The following is a 19,290-nucleotide window of genomic DNA, read 5'->3' as shown; positions in this document are numbered from 1 at the left end:
TACCACAAGGACTGAAACCGAACGCGCCGACTAACGACTAGAAGGTAAAATACATATGTAAATGAAGATGGAGATCAAAACAACATCCTCCAGATAAATAAGGAGGTAGACAACATTCTTTATGTGAGGTTCGGGAAGATGACATGATGCGTTGGAAGATATACACAGTTTTGACAAAAGATTTACCTACCTTTTAGATTAAATATTAGTTAAAGGCACTGAAGTCCTCATATTTGCTATCTGAAGGATTTGAAAGTCGATTTGTGCAAAATTTTTTTCCAACGTCTTCATTGGTTTTTTGTGTGTGTGTGCTCTTCAAGAAACCTTGAAAGTTTCTGCCGAATTGACAGTTCTTCGGTTCTGAAAATACTCGATTCAGGCTTTAAATTATAAAATCGTTGGATCTAAAAATAAAATGGTTAGACAAAATGTTATAAGACTTTTCATAACACGTATAAATGAGCAAATATCAAGTTTTTCCTACTGGGATGCTCGTGGTACTCTTGTTCAACTACCAACCGTTGTTTAACTGTTGGACGGTATAGATTCGTTTTGACATTTTAGTTACGATTAAAACCAGCTCCAACTCAAATCAACTCACATATTTATGTATCTAGGCGGCAAGCAGCGAAACCAAAGTCCAAACTTACATACATACATACTCATACACATATGCGTGATCACATATCATAGTTAGTCACTACTCAACTTAGCAGCTTACAGCTCTGTTTGCCGTTGGAGCGCCTTCTCACTTCACCGGCTTCGTCGACCAATTCAAGCTTGTGGAGTAGCGCGTTGTGTCGCTTTCTTTCATTTCTCTTTACGTCTTCTCTAACTGTTTTCGCATGGCTCTTTACATATATTTACACGCTCTCAATTGATCATTTTAAACTCAGGTGAAATTTTCGACTTCAAGTATCTTTTAGTTTACTAACTTTTCGACAGTTTGGCGGTGGTGTGCGCGAATTCAGCCCACTAAGTGGATCTTCAACAAAATTATTGAAATGTTTAGTTATAATTTTGAACTCAGTGAAGCTTAAGTTAGTGTAGTGCAGCATTTATTTGGTCAAAAATGTGTAGTGAAGCGAGCTGGAAGCACGAAAAGGTGAGAGCCAAATGATTAAAGTGGCGAAAGGTGCATGTGACATAAGTGCTGTTATGATGTGGAGTTGTATATACACATATTTATTATTATGTGTCAACTAAGTGATCGAATGCTATTACAAATTTTTTGAAGTGCAGAAACAATTCTGATTTACCCGATTCATGAAGTTGAGTGCGTCAAAAAAAAAAAAATATATATATAAAACGACTAAAAAAGATATCCAAAGTCTCTGGTTGCTTCCTGCTTATATGCTTACCTACATTATGGATTGATTTTAATTAAGTACACCAATCGCTTAAGCGGATGTTAGCCCGAGTTGTTCTTCGTCATCGCGAGCATAAATGTGTTGTGAAAGCAATCAAACAGTGTCTGCAAATGCTCTTTGGAAAGAAAGATTTAGCCCCATAAAGAAAATTAATAAAAGAAATATTTTTTTTATATTCGTAGCAACCTATTTCTACAGTGTATGATAGCTTTGTTGATCTTGAACTGATCGAGTGAGATATCGAAGTATAAATGTACATACATATACATATATAAATGATCGGACTGACGAGGCGAGTTGAGTGACTGGGCGTTTGTCTTTCATGAAATAAATGTTTAAATAAATAAAAAAATCAAACCGCGAAAGCTAACTCACTCTATCAAACTTGCTGAGAAGAAATCACATCATAAAACACAACCTTTTTTCAACATTTTTTTTTCATATAAAAATTTAAATATTTTATTAGAGTTTTTTATTGTTATAAACATATAACTATTAACAAAAAAATTCTGAAATTAAAAAAAATTTAAATCGGCCATTGCGACGCCATTTCCGCTGACCCCTCGGAAAAAAGTTGCTACAGCGTTGGCAGGAAATCTCCTTACAGGATCATCCAAAGTGAAAAATACGTGTTTTAGTTAAAACCTTAACTAAAAGCATGGACGAAGGAAAAAAACTGAAAATGGATTTTCGGCAAATATTTTTACAAAAAAATGAAATGAAAATATCGGTGAAGAATTCGACGAAAATTTTTTTAAATAGTTGTAATCGAAAAAAAAATCCTTCGTCCATGCCTTTAAGAATTGTATCTCAAAGACCTGTGCAAAATTACATGAAGTTCGGTTGAGTAGTTCTCAAGAAATCTTACCAGCTGACTTCAAAGACACAGTTTCGAGAAAAACGCGTTTAAAGACGGCGCAATTAGCCCAGCTAGCCTCGAGCGCACAAGTTATCAAGGCTCTATCTCCGAAACTATTACTTGGATCAACTTGAAAAATTAGCACATATCCTAGAAGTGTTGTAGAATTTAAGCAGACAATAAAAAAATTTGATTTTTTGAAACTCGTAAACCCATGTAACCCCTTAATGAATTTCAAGAGCAATCTATTTCCTAGAACAGTGTAGTATCTTTGCCTAATATGGATGGAATTTGATTTTATACCAATCTGTGAGATTTCTTAATGAAATTCAGAAATCATATATTTCTGGTAATAATATGACGTAATATCAAAATTGTATAAAATCGGGTAAAAATATTCACTAGCAATATCTAAGTGTTTTAAACTTTATACCGTTCATATCGGAAAGTATAATATTGGGTATCTTATAGTTTAATGCCAAAAATGTACGATATCGATCCTCGAATTAATATCAGATAAGAGAGATGTGCTTTAGACTGACCCATTCATGAGTTTTACAAGAAATATTATACTAAGCATCTCCCTACGACTAGCGAGTGTCGGGAGATTTATAAGTTTTAAACGGTTAGTGTAAAGGGGAAGATTTAAACTGGAATCCCAATGCAAATGATTTAAGGCAAAAAGTAAAAATTGTATTTGAACGAACTCTAACTTATCCTAATGAACTTGGTAACTAGGGTTACAAACCACAGATGCATACTCTAATATAGACCTCACCAGAGATGTAAAAAGAATTTTTGTGGTAAGCGGATCTCTAAATTCTTTAGACCAACTTTTAACAAAACTAAGAACGCCTTTAGCTTTAAAATCCTTGGAAGATGCGTGAAGATTAAAATTGAGTTTGGGCTACATAGTTACTCCCAGATCAACAAAACTACAGACTTACTCCAACCTAAGGTTTTGTATTGCGTATGAAGTAGGGTCTACATATCTACGCGAAAAGCACATCGTTTTAGATTTTTTAAGGTTCAATGGCACGTCATTTCTATCACACCAAGAAACTAGGTTGTTTAAGTCTGTTTGCAACTGACATCTTTCGCTGTTTGAAGTATACGTTTTAAAAAGTTTTACATCGTCAGCATATAATAAAACTCTTGAATACTTAACAACAGATGATATATCATTAAAAAATAACAAGAACAGAATTGGACCAAGAGGGCTACCTTGAGGAACGCCTGAAGGAACATTGATTATGTCAGAAAAAGTATCGTTAAATATGACTTGTTGAATTCTATTACTAAGATAAGAAACAACCCATTTTAGAAATATTGATTGAAAACCAAGAAGATCAAGTTTATTCGAAAGAATTGAACGGTTTACTTTATCAAAAGCTTTACTAAAATCTGTGTATATAACATCAGTATTCTTATTCTCCCTAAAGCCCGTTGATACATGTGATACAAATTCAAGGAAATTAGTTATTGTAGATCTCCCTTTTCGAAAACCGTGCTGAGAACAAGAAATTAATGGAGAGATTCGGAAGGTTATGTTGTGTGTTATGATTGCTTCAAAAAGTTTAGGTATTGCAGACAACTCTACTATTCCCCCATAGTTTTCAATAGATGACCTAAATCCACTCTTATGTAAAGGAATTATAAATTACTTTTTCCATATGGATGGAAATAAGCCTTGCATAGGAGATGAATTAAATAGTTTTGTTAGTGGTTGGTATATACATTTGGCACTTTTCTTAAGAAAGCATGAGGGAATCATATCTGGGCCATAATTATATGATTGTTCTAACATATTTAACTGATATAAAACGTCTGCTTCGGAAATGGTAGTTGCATTAATGACAGAAATCGGACATAACTTGTGCTGATGCGGAACATTTTTTGGAGATTTTGGAGAGTAATTGGACCTAAAGATTTCAATAGAAAATTTTGCAACACCTGAAACTATCTTCACGCCTTTAATGCCTTCAAATTGCGAAAGTATGACGCCCGAACTTAGCTATTATTTACTAGTTTATACTATGGAGGGCACATAATTTTATGATCTACAATTTTCCTTGAAAGTAATTTATGAATTCAATTTACCGTTTCGCTGAAAATCATTACACAGAATTTTGACCTCTGACCTCATCTAGTTTTTATATTCACACACTTTTTGCAATAATTAGCCTCACTTTTTTTATACATTTATTTCCAATTCAGCGTAAGTTAAAGATTCTTAAACACGAAAAGTACTTAGTTCACTATAATTATGCAATTTCACCATTATTTACTTTTATCGCACTTTTTGCATGTCATTCGAGCACATACATATTTACATGTGTAGCTGCATACTACTTGGTGGTCATTCACTTGAGGAAGATTTAATTACATACACATATTTATATGCTATACGCATTAGGTGAGAACTTTTTCCGCGAATCATCGCAGTTAATAAGAATATGCTTATAATGAAATATATAAATGGTTATGCAAACACTATTCTAAGTGAAATAAATAGTTACTAAACATGCGCAGATGTGTCAAAATTCTTATTAGCACTCGACAAATAGAGTTCAAACAGATTTTTATATCCGCCACAGTTTTGGAGACATTGATCTGAAGTTTAACACACACACTGTGCTCGTCAAGCAGCTGTTCATACAAATAAACAGATCAGAATCAAGATAAATATGTTTTTTGTATAATTTTATGCTATAAGAAATATATCTGTGAAGGGTATTATAGTTAAAATTTTTTTTTGTTTTTAAAAGGAACATATACTGCTACTTTTTGGTGCAACTTAAGTTAATAATTATTTAAGCTAACTTTAGTTTAGTTTGACGACATCCTCATTTCATTATTACCAAACCGGAAGCTTGTGGGCAATTCTAGTTTCCCTAGCGGTTTACTAATGGATATTTGGACCACACAAGTTGAGCCTACAACCACCAGGAATAGTTGCGTGAATGCAGAGTGGTCTGAGCCACATGTTGAAATATTCTCGAAGATGGAGAGGTCAGAGTCTGATAAAAATATTTGAGAAAAAAAAATTTAAAACGTCTTAAATTTTTTTTTCTCAAATATTTTTATCAGACTCTGAGAGCACCTTGGTTTCTCTCCCTTTGCATACACCTGTCTGATTTTGGTAGTTTTGTTTTGAGCTTTCCGTCCGAACGCTTATTTGCTATAAACCCTGGAAGTATTATCTTCAAAAATTCTCTAAGTATTTTAGTTTTTTTTCTTATAATAACGAACGATCAGAAATATACATTGTGACAAAAAAGTACCTGGAAATTATATATATAAAACGCAAAATATTTAATAATTCATTAATATTTATTTTGTCGCCTTCTAATGGCTTCTAAAACATGAATATTTGAAAAAACAATAAGCGTAGCCTTGTTTTTGAGCGCCTTTGGCGTGGTTTTTGGTTTCGGCTCGTTTTTTCCCCTCCGTACCGATGATTGTTGACTTGATTGCTTATTAAACTCATAAACCCATGTTTGATCGACTGCTTTAATGCTCTCCATGAATGTTAAATCAGAATTCGCATGATCAAGCATTTCCAAAGAGACCTGTTTACGGTACAATATTTGAAAAAAAATTCAGCTTTATCGGGACGATCAAGAACACTTTTCCTACCTAAAATATCCACCAAAATCATTGGAAGGAATCGCGATAGATGTCAAGCTCTCTTGCCACCTCTCTAACATTTGCCTGATGATTTTCAAGCACTTTATCCTTCACTTTTTTAGTATTTTCATCAGTTGAAGAGGTTGAAGGTCGTCCCGAACGAGGGATGTCTTCAACGATCTCTCGACCATCTGAGAAGACTTTGTACCTCTCGTAGGCTTGTCTTTTTTTTAGAAATACAAAATTTGAGACAAACCTCCGTTCGATACTTTTATATAACTTCTTTATGGTTGCAAAACACCGTATCCTAAAGTTAGCCACTGTCAGCTAATTAAACTGCTGAATAACCCAATCATAGAACTACTTAACATAAAGGTGCACTGAACTCGTATGTATGTATATTTTAATTACTTTAGGGAATTATTTTCGAAGCACGAACAGAATTCCACGAAGAAAGTTCGTGACAAAACTAATGACAATTTTTAAAAATAGTATTGAAATACTATTTTAAAATAAGCATTTTTTAAGAAATATCCAAGATATTTTTCAAAAATTCTAAAAGAAAATGACTGAAGTGCTAATTTAGGAGGAATGAACCCGATTTGTATAAGATAAGTATTTCAAAAATTCACAGTTTTCTTCCAAATATAAATTTTTGAGGTATATATCATCGAAAAACACAAAAATTTGAGCAAGAATAAACCCGCTTGAATTCTATGAAACTGTAACACAATATTTATATGGAAACAGTTTTTACCATATATTTTCATAGACTCACCGAACAAATACTTAACATAACTACCATCTAAAAATGTTTTAGTTTAATTCTAAAATCTTTATTGTAGAAATATTGACCATAGTAAACTAAGACTTTTTATAATTGTATATATAATATAATATAAAAAAAAAAGAAATGGCACATCAAGTGTTAATTGAGCCCGATAGGGCTGCACTCCTACTCCTATAAATTATTTAATAATTAATAAAAAATAACATTTTTATTATTTTTATTATTTATATTTTATACAAGAAGATCAAAATTATTGAAAGAATTGAACGGTTTACTTCATCAAAAGCTTTACTAAAATTGGAACATTCTTATTCCCACCGTTGATACATTCTACGCGTAAAGTTACGATTCATCTGTCATTGCAACTGTCATGTAGTCTTCGGCTATTATATCACACACCTTTCCTACCTAACAACAGTATCCCACTTACCTAGCCACCACTGTGCTGCCAACGAAAAACGATAACATTTACTCCGCTCCAGGCAGGGTTGTAATTTTTCAAACCAATTTGTGTAGAAACACCTCCACATTGAATATAAAGTTATAAACAAAAAAGATTAGACACATGTATCAAAACAGAAATGGAAAAATAAATCAAAATAGTAAATAGAAATTTGCATTTATTTATCAACAAGAAATCGTAATAATATATAATAATATACAACCACTAACGCAAATCGATCGCTCTCTCTCTCTTTCTCTCATTTCTTCACGCGCTATGCATACTCTTTTGATGCATTTGCCTCCAAACCGGTGTTTACTCACGCGCTCAATTAGTAAATATAACTTAATCTCTCTCTATAGATTTGAAAAACTCTCTATTTATTTATCTCAATCCCTACTGAGAGAGTGAATATATACACGCTTACTCTCTAACGTAACTATATTTGTGTGCAGCGACAGCATTTCGCATGCTTCAACACGCCGGCAGATGGACAGTATGTGAGTAAAAGTCATGTCATTTGGTTGTGATTCGATTAGTGTTTAGCTAGTACATGTTTCTAAACTATTAGCAATCCGCAAATTGAGAACCACTTACCTGATGAATTAGCTAAATCAGCAGTGTAAATAAGAATTAACGTAAGATTGTGCTCTTTTTGTGCTGTGTGGTTGTTGTTACTTGATAAATTGCCAAAACTTATTGGCTAGTTGCGGTTTAGCTGCTCGCAAATACTGCTTGACTTGTGTGCTCAGTTGTTTGTTGCATGATGAGCAGTAAGGGTGAAATCAGACGACGTGTGATGACCCCTAATCCGAATACGCACACCACCGATCCGTTGCTGCAGCAGCGCAGCGAGACCTATCGAGTAAGTACAAGTGCAAGTCCGACTCAAGCCGGCATTTAAATGACTGGCTCTCTGAAAAATGTATTACAAATACCATACACATATGTACATATGTATCTGAGTTTTATAATGAGTGGTTTGAGAGCACGAATTAAAAATTATAGGTATGAATTTACAAACTACATAAGTACATGTGTAAAGTGATAAAGTGCAAAAAATGATTTTATGATTTTTCAATGTGCTTAAATACTACAAATTAAAATAAAATCCGCGGCGTGTAATAAAAATATATTAAAAAAGTAAACAAACACCTTCTTGCTGCGCTCATCAATCGCAACGCCTGTGCGTCCATCATTAGCACGTTCCGCAGATTAATGCAATCCCCAATTGTTTACACAAATATTTTCAATTATTTAACCCACATATTTTCAATATTTACGCAAAAGAATTACTCATAATATGGCAAGACGAAAAAACATCTAAAAAATAATTAGAAAAATTAAAAAAAAAAGAATTGAATGATGTGAAAAAATAATTAAATAAAAGCTATACTTTTTTCTATTTTAAATTTTTTGAAAACAAAAATTATGCCGAATTTAAAAAAAGACTATAATTTTTCGATTTTAAAATTTTCTATTTAAAAATTCTATTCTATATCGATTTTTGACATACTTATGTACAACTTGGCATAAAAAAGGATTATTGGAAATTTTTCGATTTTAAAAAGTTCTTTTAATTTTTCGCTTTAAAAAAATTCTTTTTATTTTTCTATTTTTTGAAATAAGTCATGCCATAGTTAAAAAAAAATTATTGGGTTTTTCGATTTAAAAAAAAAATCTTATAATTTTCGATAAAAAAATTAAATTTTTTCAAATAAATCATTCCATAGTTAAAACAATTACCGGAAAGTTTTCGATGAAAAAAATCTTTTAATTTTTCGATTTTAATTTTTTTTAAATAAATGCCTTAGTTAAAAAAAAAATTATTGGGTTTTTCGATTTAAAAAAAAACCTTATAATTTTTCTATAAAAAAACTTTTCAAAAAAATCATTACTTGGTTAAAAAAAATTATTGGAAATTTTTCGATTCAAAAAAATCTTCTAATAATCCGATAAAAAAAAATCTTTTAATTTTCGATTTTAAATTGTTTCAAATAAAGCATGTCATAGTTAAAAAAAAATTATTGGAAATTTTTGGAATTTATTTTTTTCCGATTTTAAAATATTCTTATAATTTTTCGCTTTAAAACAAAACATTTTTAATTTTTCGATTTTACGTTTTTTTAAATAAATCTTGCCTTAGTTAAAAAAATTACTGAAAATTTTTCGATTTAAAAAGTTCTTTTAATTTTTCGCTTTAAAAAATTATTTTTATTTTTCTATTTTTTGAAATAAGTCAAAAAAAAAAATTATTGGGTTTCTCGATTTAAAAAAATCTTATAATTTTTCGACAAAAAAAATTTTAAATTTTCGATTTTAAATTGTTTCAAATAAAGCATGCCATAGTTAAAAAAAAAATTATTGGAAATTTCTGGAACTTTTTTTTCGATTTTAAAATATTCTTATAATTTTTCGCTTTAAAACAAAACATTTTCAATTTTTCGATTTAAAATTTTTTTATATAAATCTTGCCTTAGTTGAAAAAATTACTGGACATTTTTCGATTTTATAAAAATTTAAAACAATTCATTTAATTTTTCAATTTTAACATTTTTTGAAATAAATCATACGACAATAAAAAAAATATCTCGTAAGTTTAATGTTTAAAAAAAATAATATAATTTTTCGATTTTAAATTTTTTCAAATAAATCATGCCATAATTAAAAAAAAATTAAAAAAAAAATAATAATTAATAATATTACATCCATAATATTTGATAATTAGTAATATTAATTATTATTTTTTTTTTTTAGTTTTTCGATTTTATATTTTTTGATACAATTTTTTTTTAATTTTTCAATTCTAAAATGTTTTTAAATAAATCATGAGATGCTACTTAAAACAAAATTCTTTTTTATAAATTTTTTATTTTTTTATAGATTTTTAATTTCATATAATTTAAAATTTTTTTATTTTAATTTTTTTTCAATATTCTAACAGTAATCATTCTTCGTTTGAAAAGAATTGTAATTTACTTCAATTACAGCAAATACGTATTATGAAAAATGATAAATGAATGCTACATACATATGTATCTACAAAGATTTGAAATATGCTTTAAAATTTGAATGAGGCATTTTTAAAGTATAAACTATCTAAATATTCGAAAATTAAGAAATTAATTAAACACCAAAATTTTTGTGGGAAACTCCATATTTTTGTGTCTTGATTTGAATTCATAAGTTGTACGCTGTGGGCAAAATATAGTAAGACTTTTTAATTTAAATTTATCGTGAAAACTCATTTTTCGATATATTATCTTTCTGAGTTGCTATCACAATCAATGACACCTGTGCCAAATGTCACGTTAAAATAGTCATTAGTGTTTATTATACGCTTGTCTTTCTGAAGTACATACTTGTATATCATACCAAAACTACGAAGACCTGCGAATCTCAACCACCTTTGGACTTACCCACCAACTAACACTTACATTTTTCAACTAAATATGTATATAAAATACATCATAAATTGATTTCAACAAAAAAATATGGACAACACACCGATAACAGAAGTCGCAAAGCTTATTCAAACAGCCAAGTGCTTATCACCATTCGTTTGATGATAAAACTGATAAGGCGCTAATACCTTAGTAGTTTTTTATTTATTTCTCGAGTGAGTTGGGAAAAAAATGTAAACAGAAAAATTATGCATATCTATATTATAATATAGATAAGTATGCTTATGTGTTAATTTTTAGCAATTTAGGCAATACATACCTGTATAAATATATCTATTTTTTCCCATTATTTCTCGGCGAGGTTATGGTGTGAAAAGTGCTCTTATTTTATTTTAGCTCTAGTCATTGTATGTAGATAGATTTTTATATACATATATATATATATATATATGTATATATATATCATATATATGTATATATATCAATACATATCAATCCAATGATAATAAAGCAGTTTGATTTGCGACACCGTAGCCAATCCCTTTGATTGAGTTGTTAGTTCGCTGAATCATATTAGTAACACAACAATTTCCCCGAAAAAAAATTGGTGTGCTTTTTATGACACAATTTTTATCGGATTTATTATTCTATGTATGTATGTATATGTAAGTGTGTTTATGCCTATTTTTGGGTGCATTTGTGATACTAACTTTGAGGTGTAAATTGATTCAACTAACTGATATCAAAACCATTTATCGAGAATATGACGAAGGCTTTTAACTATGAGTTATTGATTAACATTAAAAAAAAAATACTAAATTTAAATATATGATACTCTACTCTGCTGAAAATTAATAGTTCCAACATTTTCTAAGTTTTCTTAGATTCATTTGATCTATTTTCTATTCACTTCACTGACTAATTTTTATATTTTATTGCGAATGTTCTAAGTAATGTATATCTACTTAGTGGCTTTCGTTTGAGCGTATTTAAGTGAATATTTCACATGAAAATAAAACACATAGTTCAGATATACGAACTATATACCGGCAACAACCCTCACCACAATATCAGAGCGACATTTTTAAGTTTAAAGTTTGCTGAAGACCCGACTGTCGTGGGTTCCAAAGCAGGTGAAGGCCGTTGCCTGGCTCTTGCATTTTAAATCAAACCTTAAAATATGTGCTATCTTCTCACAATTATTATTATTTTTTTTATTTAAGCTAACAGGACTCACAGCACTACTCATGTTTAAATCACTTCCATAAAATATATAATTGTATACAGACCGATTATGATTTTAGTGATATTCGAAACAAGAAAAAATGTCAACTTCGCCAGCAACGATGGTATAATACTTTTCACAAGTGCATTTCTTATAGCATGAAAGAGCATAAAAATATATTTATCTTGATTTTGTTTGTTCAATTTGAATACAACTGTATGCTAGAGTGGTCCGATATGGTCTTTTTTGACAAATGAAATAAATAAATGAATTTTGAAGAAAAAAAAACATTTGTTTAAAATTTCACATCGATAACTGAAAAAGTGAGTTGCGATTAGACAGACATGGCTAGAGCGACTCAGCTCGTCATATTGATCAGTTATAATAGTATACTTGCTAAGTATGTAAGTATGTATATGCTGCGTTCTGTTACAAGTGAAGGCCAAAACAAAATTTTATTGAAATAATCACCTTTTGATTTCATTCAAGCTCTCAAACGATCCGGTCATTGAATAATAGCATCACGCACAGTTTCTATTAGAATTGACGACTGCTCGAGTCTAACATATTTTGAGACTCTCTAAATTTCTGCGACGTATTCGAAAAGCCATGTTCTCCCACTCGTTCAACACACTGTAGTCTAATGGGTTCGAATCAGAACTTCCAGACGACCGATCATCTGTAACTATGAAACCCTAGTCACCAGTCCAAATCAGTATAGAAGCTCGACCGCGGGGAGCAAGAGCCCTTGCTCTCCATCGAAGAAAGTATTGCTCAACTACTTTACCACGCCTTCTAAAACATTCTGCACCTAGCAATACAGAAGTTGAATGGCGACCACGTTGTACCCTTAAAATAATATTTTTGGTGAATTTGGAAGTTTTTACATAATTTTTGTTTTTTTTCATGTTAAAAACTTCTGCAATAGAATAAATTTTTCATCTGTAAAAATTATACTTTCATGGCCAATGAGCGCATGCCACTGAAGAAGCCTCTTGCATTTGTTGAACCTAATTTACTTTAAGTCCATTGTCTGGAAATGATCAGCTGACACAAGGTAGGGTATCATATGATGGTCAACTCGAATAAGTCTCGACATTGATCTGATCGATATATTCATTTTCCTTGACATAATTTTTTGAAGATTTTTTATGGCTACCTTGGTTCGAAACGATCATTAGCGTGGTGAAGAAACATTCTCAAAATAGTAACGAAATAGTAACGAAAACCACCGATAAAGATATACCAATGTTGAGGAACATAGCTACCGTGTATAGACACGTGTATTTATGACCACTTGAGTTGCAAACATAAATAGGGCACAGTAGCCGCATTGTTTGAAATCTTATCAGAAGGTTATACGATTTTTGCCGGCCAAATTTTAGAGTTCCATAAAGCGCACTGTCATAGCAATAATAAAAAAAATAGAGTTTTTCAATTGACTACAAGCATATGAACTGGCTAATATAATATTATTAATCAATGGCAATGTCAGATAAGATATGTGATTAGTTAAAAATTTATGGCCGCTGATAAAACTGTCCGTGCATAAATATTAAAGACGAAAAGTAAACTGAGTGTAAAACAAAACAAGGTTATGGCGTCAAGGTTAGTTCAGTTACAAACACTAGACCTTCATCGCAAATATGCAGACAAACAGATTTATTTATAAAACTCAGAATCAAAGTAGTCAACAATAAAAGCTTACAACAAAAAAAATTTACAACAAAAAATGTACAACACACCTTTTTAAAACCGCATTTCTGAAATTACTCTTCCGCAGACCCGAAATTGTTGGCAACGTCTCTTCGTTGATCATGGCAAAATCAAATGGTATTGGGCACCGGTCTTCCTCAGCTTTTGGGTGCTACTCTACTTTTGCATTTCCATACCCGCCTACCATCGTCTACCCAAACCGATTAATATTGCAGATGAAGCCCGCTATCCGGATCGTTTTATAGCGGAGAGAGCCGAACAGAATTTAAGAAAACTTACTGCGTTGGGTCCCCGTGTTGTGGGTAGCAAGGCAAATGAGGAAGGTGCTATTAAGTATTTTCAAAATTACGTGACAAAACTGAAAGCTGAAGCTAATCCTATATATGACATTGAAAGTGATATACAGTTAGCTTCCGGCAGCTATTGCCACTGGAATATGGTGAATATGTATCAAGGTATACAGAATTTCGTAATTAAAATTGCGCCCAAGGAGTCGAATAGCACTTCGTATTTGCTGGTGAATAGTCACTATGATTCGGTGCCACATGGCAAAGGTGAGTTTGAATTGAAAATTGAACAGTTATGTTATCTCATTGAAAAATCATTTTTGTTCGCTTAATTTTTTTAAACGATTACCATAAAATTATTAAAAATTACCATAAAATTATTACAAAATATTTTCTTGGATTTTTTTAAATTTCTTACTAACTAAGGTGCTGGCGATGACGGCACTATGGTGGCCATTATGTTGGAGACAATACGCGTAAGTTAAAATCTAAAACTAATTTCCTTTATAATATAAATATATTCTCTGTTTCTTATATAAAAACCCTTTTTTATCATGTTCCCACAGGTTTTATCGAAATCGGATAAACCGCTGCGCAATCCTGTTGTCTTTCTCTTCAATGGCGCCGAGGAGAATCCACTACAAGCCTCACACGCTTTCATCACACAACACAAATGGGCCAAATACGTCAAGTAAGCGACACACTAACAAATTTACTCAAAGTTTAATAATTTATTCAATAATTGCTTATTGAAATTTGCTCGCATATTTCCAAAATATTCAATCAATAATTCACTACAAGTGTGCACCTCTATTTCACCTCCTTTCAACAATTCATTAACATATTAATTACTTTTTGAAATGTTCAATCTGCAGAGCTTTAATAAATTTGGACTCAGCTGGCAACGGTGGACGCGAAGTTCTTTTCCAATCAGGCCCTAATCACCCTTGGTTGATGAAGGTGAGTAGTAGTGGGAGAAGTGGCGGTTGAAAAAATATCGTTTGCTCATTAAAACTTTACCTATTACACACAAGTGCTAGCGCTGTTGCCATTTAATGTTAATTTGAGTACTTCTATTAATTTAAACAGCATTATCGACGCGCCATTATGCATCCGTATGCGTCGACAGTGGCGGAAGAAATGTTTCAAAGGCAGTTTATACCATCGGATACGGATTTTAGAATTTTCCGCGATCACGGGCGTATAGTGGGTATGTGCAGAAATAATTAAATGCTAGTAATAACTATAATATATACACTAGGGTGCGTCATTCTGAGTCAACCTTTTTTTTTTCAACTGAAAAACAAGCTAAAAACTTTCGAAAATGTAAAAAGTCACTCAAAAAAATACTCTTAATATTAATATTTTACAAAAATATTTTTTTCCATGTAATTTATATGTATTTAAATTTGACCAATAGGCAATCTTAATATTAATATTAAGAGCAATACCAATTTTGAGTACTTTCCAAATTTTACCAATACCACCAATATCGATATAAACCAATACCAAACCATAACCAATACCAATAAGAATACCGATACCAACACCAATACCAATACCAGTAACTGTACCAGTACAGTACCAGTACCAATACCAATACAAATCCAAATATAAATACAAATACCAATACCAAACCAATATCAATATTAATAGCAATACTAATGCCAATACCAATCCCAATTCCAATACCAATACCAATACCAATACCAAATACAAATACAAATACAAATACAAATACAAATACAAATACAAATACAAATACAAATACAAATACAAATACAAATACAAATACAAAAATACAAATACCAATACAAGTACCAATACAAATACCAATACCAATAACAATACAAACATCAATATCAATACCAATACAAAACCAACATTCAAAAGATTTGAAAGTACTATGGAAATACTAATAAAGCCAATACCATTACCAATATTTATGTATGTACATAAATCATGGAATTCATTAGTATTAATTGCATGATACTCTAACCAAATACTTGTAATTTAATTACTCATGAAATATTTGTAATTAATTATATTTCTGTTTATGGTATTGATTATCGAAACCTCTTATCTACCACTAGGCTTGGATATGGCACATCAATATAACGGCTACGTCTATCACACACGCTACGATGTGGCGGAGATTGTACCGCGTGGCACCTTCCAAAATACCGGTGATAATGTACTAGCGTTAGTGCGGGAACTGGCCAATGCGCCTGAGTTGGAGGATCCATCAGTAAGTAGTAATTTCCCCACAAGCTGAGTGCTCTCATAACATAAAATAATTGTTCAACCTGAATATTTTTACTTTAGCACGACGCTGAGGGTCACACCGTCTTCTTCGATGTGCTCGGCCGTTATTTGGTCTTCTATACGCAAACCGAGGGCGTCATTTTAAATGTATTCGTTTCCATAGTCGCGATCAGTTTATGCACCTACTCATTCAAACAAATGGCAAATAGTACGGGCACAAAATTCGGTAGCGTCTTAAATCGTGCGCTCACTTTACTCGGCGTACAAGTACTCGCTGTGATCAGCGGTACAGCGCTCTGTTTCTTGATCGCTGTATTCATGGATCTAGTACATATGCCGATGGCTTGGTTTACGAACTCTTGGCTCATTTTGGGTTTGTACTTCTGTCCGCTGTTCTTCGGTTTCGCCATTGTGCCAGCACTATATTTCCATTCGCAACGGAAGGTGAGCGTTTTAGACACATTAGTTTGTTTAAATTATATAACACATTTGATTTTTTTTCGAAGGAGCGCTTCCCACTTGGTTACCGTGTGCAAATATTGCTGCACTGCCACTGCCTCTTCCTGACTTTCGTTATAGTGATCGCCTCAATTGCCGGCATACGTTCCGCTTTCATGCTTATGATTGCAGTGTTGTTCTACGCAATCGGTTTGATCATCAATTTATGCACCAAATTGCATAACAAATGTATGTAAACATGTAATTAGAAATGATTACACTTTTCATTACCGGTAAATACTTTTTTCACAGCACTACCTTGGCTCATACCGCATATCCTCTGTAATATTCCACCATTCCTCTTCTACGCCTACCAGGCGCATGGTTTCTTTGTCGCTTTCATTCCAATGACCGGCCGCTTTGGCTCCAGCGTGAATCCCGATCTGATCATATGCGCCTTTACAGTGAGTATGGGCTTGCTCACCGGCGGTTTTATGGTTAGTAACTGAGTCTGCTTTTACTGGCACTCAAAGATCAATAAATTTTCCATTTCATTTCTTAGATTCCAGTACTAAATCTTTTCCACAAGTCCAAAACTATAATTTGCTCACTACTTACCTTTACTGTGCTATTCATAATATTCGCAGCGACACCTATCGGTTTCCCATACCGTCCAGAGACTAATATACAACGGTTCTCCGTTTTGGTAAGTCTACTAAAATCAATACTTTGCGTACTAATGTTTCCAAATTTATTTACTCAGCACACCCGTCGTGTCTTCCACGATCAAACGAACGCTGTACGTCGCGTAGAGACGGGCTACTTCATTTTACCGCAAGATCGACGCACTTATTCTGTTAAGAGTATGCTATTCTATAAATTTTATACAATTATCGAAAATAATCTCTACTTATCTCCCCCGCCAGATCACTTACTCAACATATCTTTGGCACAAACGCTCGACAAAGATTGCGCTGAGGAGATGCTGTGCGGCCTACCGCTCTACAACCATCGCTGGCATAAAGCGCGGTATGCGATCACATGTTAACACTCGAATAATATTTAAAAATATTTCTTTTTCCAACAGCGCCTCAAGCGTTTGGATACCAGGCCCTGATCCGAAGTTTGACCACGAGCCACAGTTGAATTTGATCTCAAAGGATCAATTGAGTAAAACTTCTATACGCTATGAATTGGAGTTAAGTGGTCCCGATCACATGGGTATCTTTATAAAGCCTTTGAAAGATCGCAAGATCAACGCTTGGTCATTCCATTACACGCCTTTACGTTTAGAATGGGAGCCACCATACTTCATTTATTTCTCATATGGCAAGGACAGTAGTCCATTGAAATTCACACTCGAATTTGAGGTGAGTATTTATCGTGGGGAAATTGTATATTTTGAAAGTTATATCATATTAAAAAATACTTTTCGAAATCCAGAAACCAAGATCATATGATCAAAGCAAATTTTAAATCATTGTTGACTATTTGATGATGATACATCACGTGATTTGTTATCATATGATCACAACAATTGTAAAATATCAAATGATATTTGTGCAAATTTATATGTGAAAACATCGCGTGATGTTATATCAAATGATCACATCAATTACTAATTATCATATGCTGCTTAGGTAAAATCATCACATAATTTAATGTTTTTTAATCACTAGAGGAAAACTATAGAGATAACTAAACACATGAAAAACTACGAATAAATCGCAATTTAATTAAAAATAAATTATTTTCGCTTTCAGAATCCCACGGAGGACTGGAGTTCACCTATATTTGAAATTGGCATCGCTGGCCACTGGAATCATGATGAGAGCACACACACGCCAGAGTTCCAGAAATTCCTGCAAAGCTTCCCCAAATATGTCGATGCGATAGCATGGCCAGCATACTATGAGACACGACTGTTCTAAGTTCAAGTCATAATTTTAAAGTTCAAACGCATTATTGACTTAAGAAAAAATGTTTAGCGGGAAATCTAAAAGTATTTTTTTTTTTTAACTTATTGCTACCCTGTGAATTTGTAGAATTAAAAACAAAAAAAAAATAATAATAATAAATAATTTTTTTATGAACCAGTGAAAATTTTAAAATATAATTGTGTTTTAGTTAATAACAAACAAAATGGCGCTTGAAAGAACTCAAGTAGTTTCCGGGTCCCAATTTCATTATGAACCAGTGGCGTAGCTACAACCGCCCGGGGCCAAGGATATTTTGCCGCCCCCCTTTATCTACCTACCTAAATATCTTCGATATTAAGTATATAAAATTTAGCAAGGCCATGCAAATTCTGAAGTTCCAAAATTCTCACAATACGGTTTTTGAGGAAATTGATAGTAAATTTACTGGACATCTTATTAAAAGCCATAAAAAAACCCATTTTCGCCCTGTATCTTGTACACTTTTGACACAATTTTCAGGAATTTTTGCCCGAGTTTTAAAAAACAATGAAGATCGTTTTGCCGCCCCAAGACGTTGCGCCCGAGGCGACGGCCCCCTTCGCACCCTCCTAGCTACGCCACTGTTATGAACCAATGAAAATCATTACGTGTAATATATGGGAGCTAATGTAATTCAAAAATCGATATCAAACAATTTTGGCATTAAACTATAGTGTACATAATATTATAAGTTCACTTAATTTAGCAAAGATTTCTTACACAATTACCGATATAAACGGTATAAAGCCAACCAGTTTGAAATTATTTTCTTTCCTTATGTAAGGTTTTTTTCAGTTTCGGTATTACGAAATGTTATTACCAGAAATAGATGTTCTCTGAATTTCATTACAAGATCTCATAGATTGAGCAATATATAAGTTATAAGGTCAAGCCGGATGTTTAGAC

The 19,290-nt window shown here is 32.3% G+C and overlaps 1 protein-coding gene across 2 annotated transcripts; it reads left to right on the top strand.

Moving 5' to 3' along the window:
• Window positions 1-932: 932 nt before the first annotated feature.
• LOC126755547 (endoplasmic reticulum metallopeptidase 1) lies at window positions 933-18,542 on the top strand. 2 transcript variants are annotated; one of them, XM_050468198.1, is made up of 15 exons: window positions 933-1,105; window positions 13,504-13,990; window positions 14,150-14,199; window positions 14,290-14,414; window positions 14,599-14,683; window positions 14,813-14,933; window positions 15,817-15,971; window positions 16,049-16,432; window positions 16,495-16,675; window positions 16,739-16,923; window positions 16,989-17,132; window positions 17,190-17,289; window positions 17,353-17,455; window positions 17,514-17,796; window positions 18,190-18,542. In XM_050468198.1, the coding sequence occupies exons 1-15, from the start codon at window positions 1,073-1,075 to the stop codon at window positions 18,355-18,357; spliced, it is 2,604 nt and encodes an 867-aa protein (XP_050324155.1). In that variant the 5' UTR covers window positions 933-1,072; the 3' UTR covers window positions 18,358-18,542. The 2 variants fall into 2 exon arrangements, with proteins under 2 accessions (XP_050324155.1, XP_050324154.1); XM_050468197.1 differs by lacking the exon at window positions 933-1,105 and adding an exon at window positions 7,588-7,956.
• Window positions 18,543-19,290: the final 748 nt, after the last annotated feature.

The sequence above is a fragment of the Bactrocera neohumeralis genome, chromosome 4 (genome assembly GCF_024586455.1).
Source record: "Bactrocera neohumeralis isolate Rockhampton chromosome 4, APGP_CSIRO_Bneo_wtdbg2-racon-allhic-juicebox.fasta_v2, whole genome shotgun sequence".
Taxonomy (NCBI): Eukaryota; Metazoa; Arthropoda; class Insecta; order Diptera; family Tephritidae; genus Bactrocera; species Bactrocera neohumeralis.
Note: the sequence above shows the minus strand (reverse complement) of the source record. Positions and strands in the feature narration are given on the sequence as shown.

What these genes read in the sequence shown, in the direction of transcription:
- LOC126755547 (XM_050468197.1), top strand. Translation starts at nt 7,855, where the DNA reads ATGATGAGCAGTAAGGGTGAAATCAGACGACGTGTGATGACCCCTAAT. An exon ending in CTGAGTTGGAGGATCCATCA is followed by an intron (nt 15,972 to 16,048) that starts GTAAGTAGTAAT and finishes TTTTTACTTTAG; the next exon opens with CACGACGCTGAGGGTCACAC. An exon ending in CACCAAATTGCATAACAAAT is followed by an intron (nt 16,676 to 16,738) that starts GTATGTAAACAT and finishes CTTTTTTCACAG; the next exon opens with CACTACCTTGGCTCATACCG.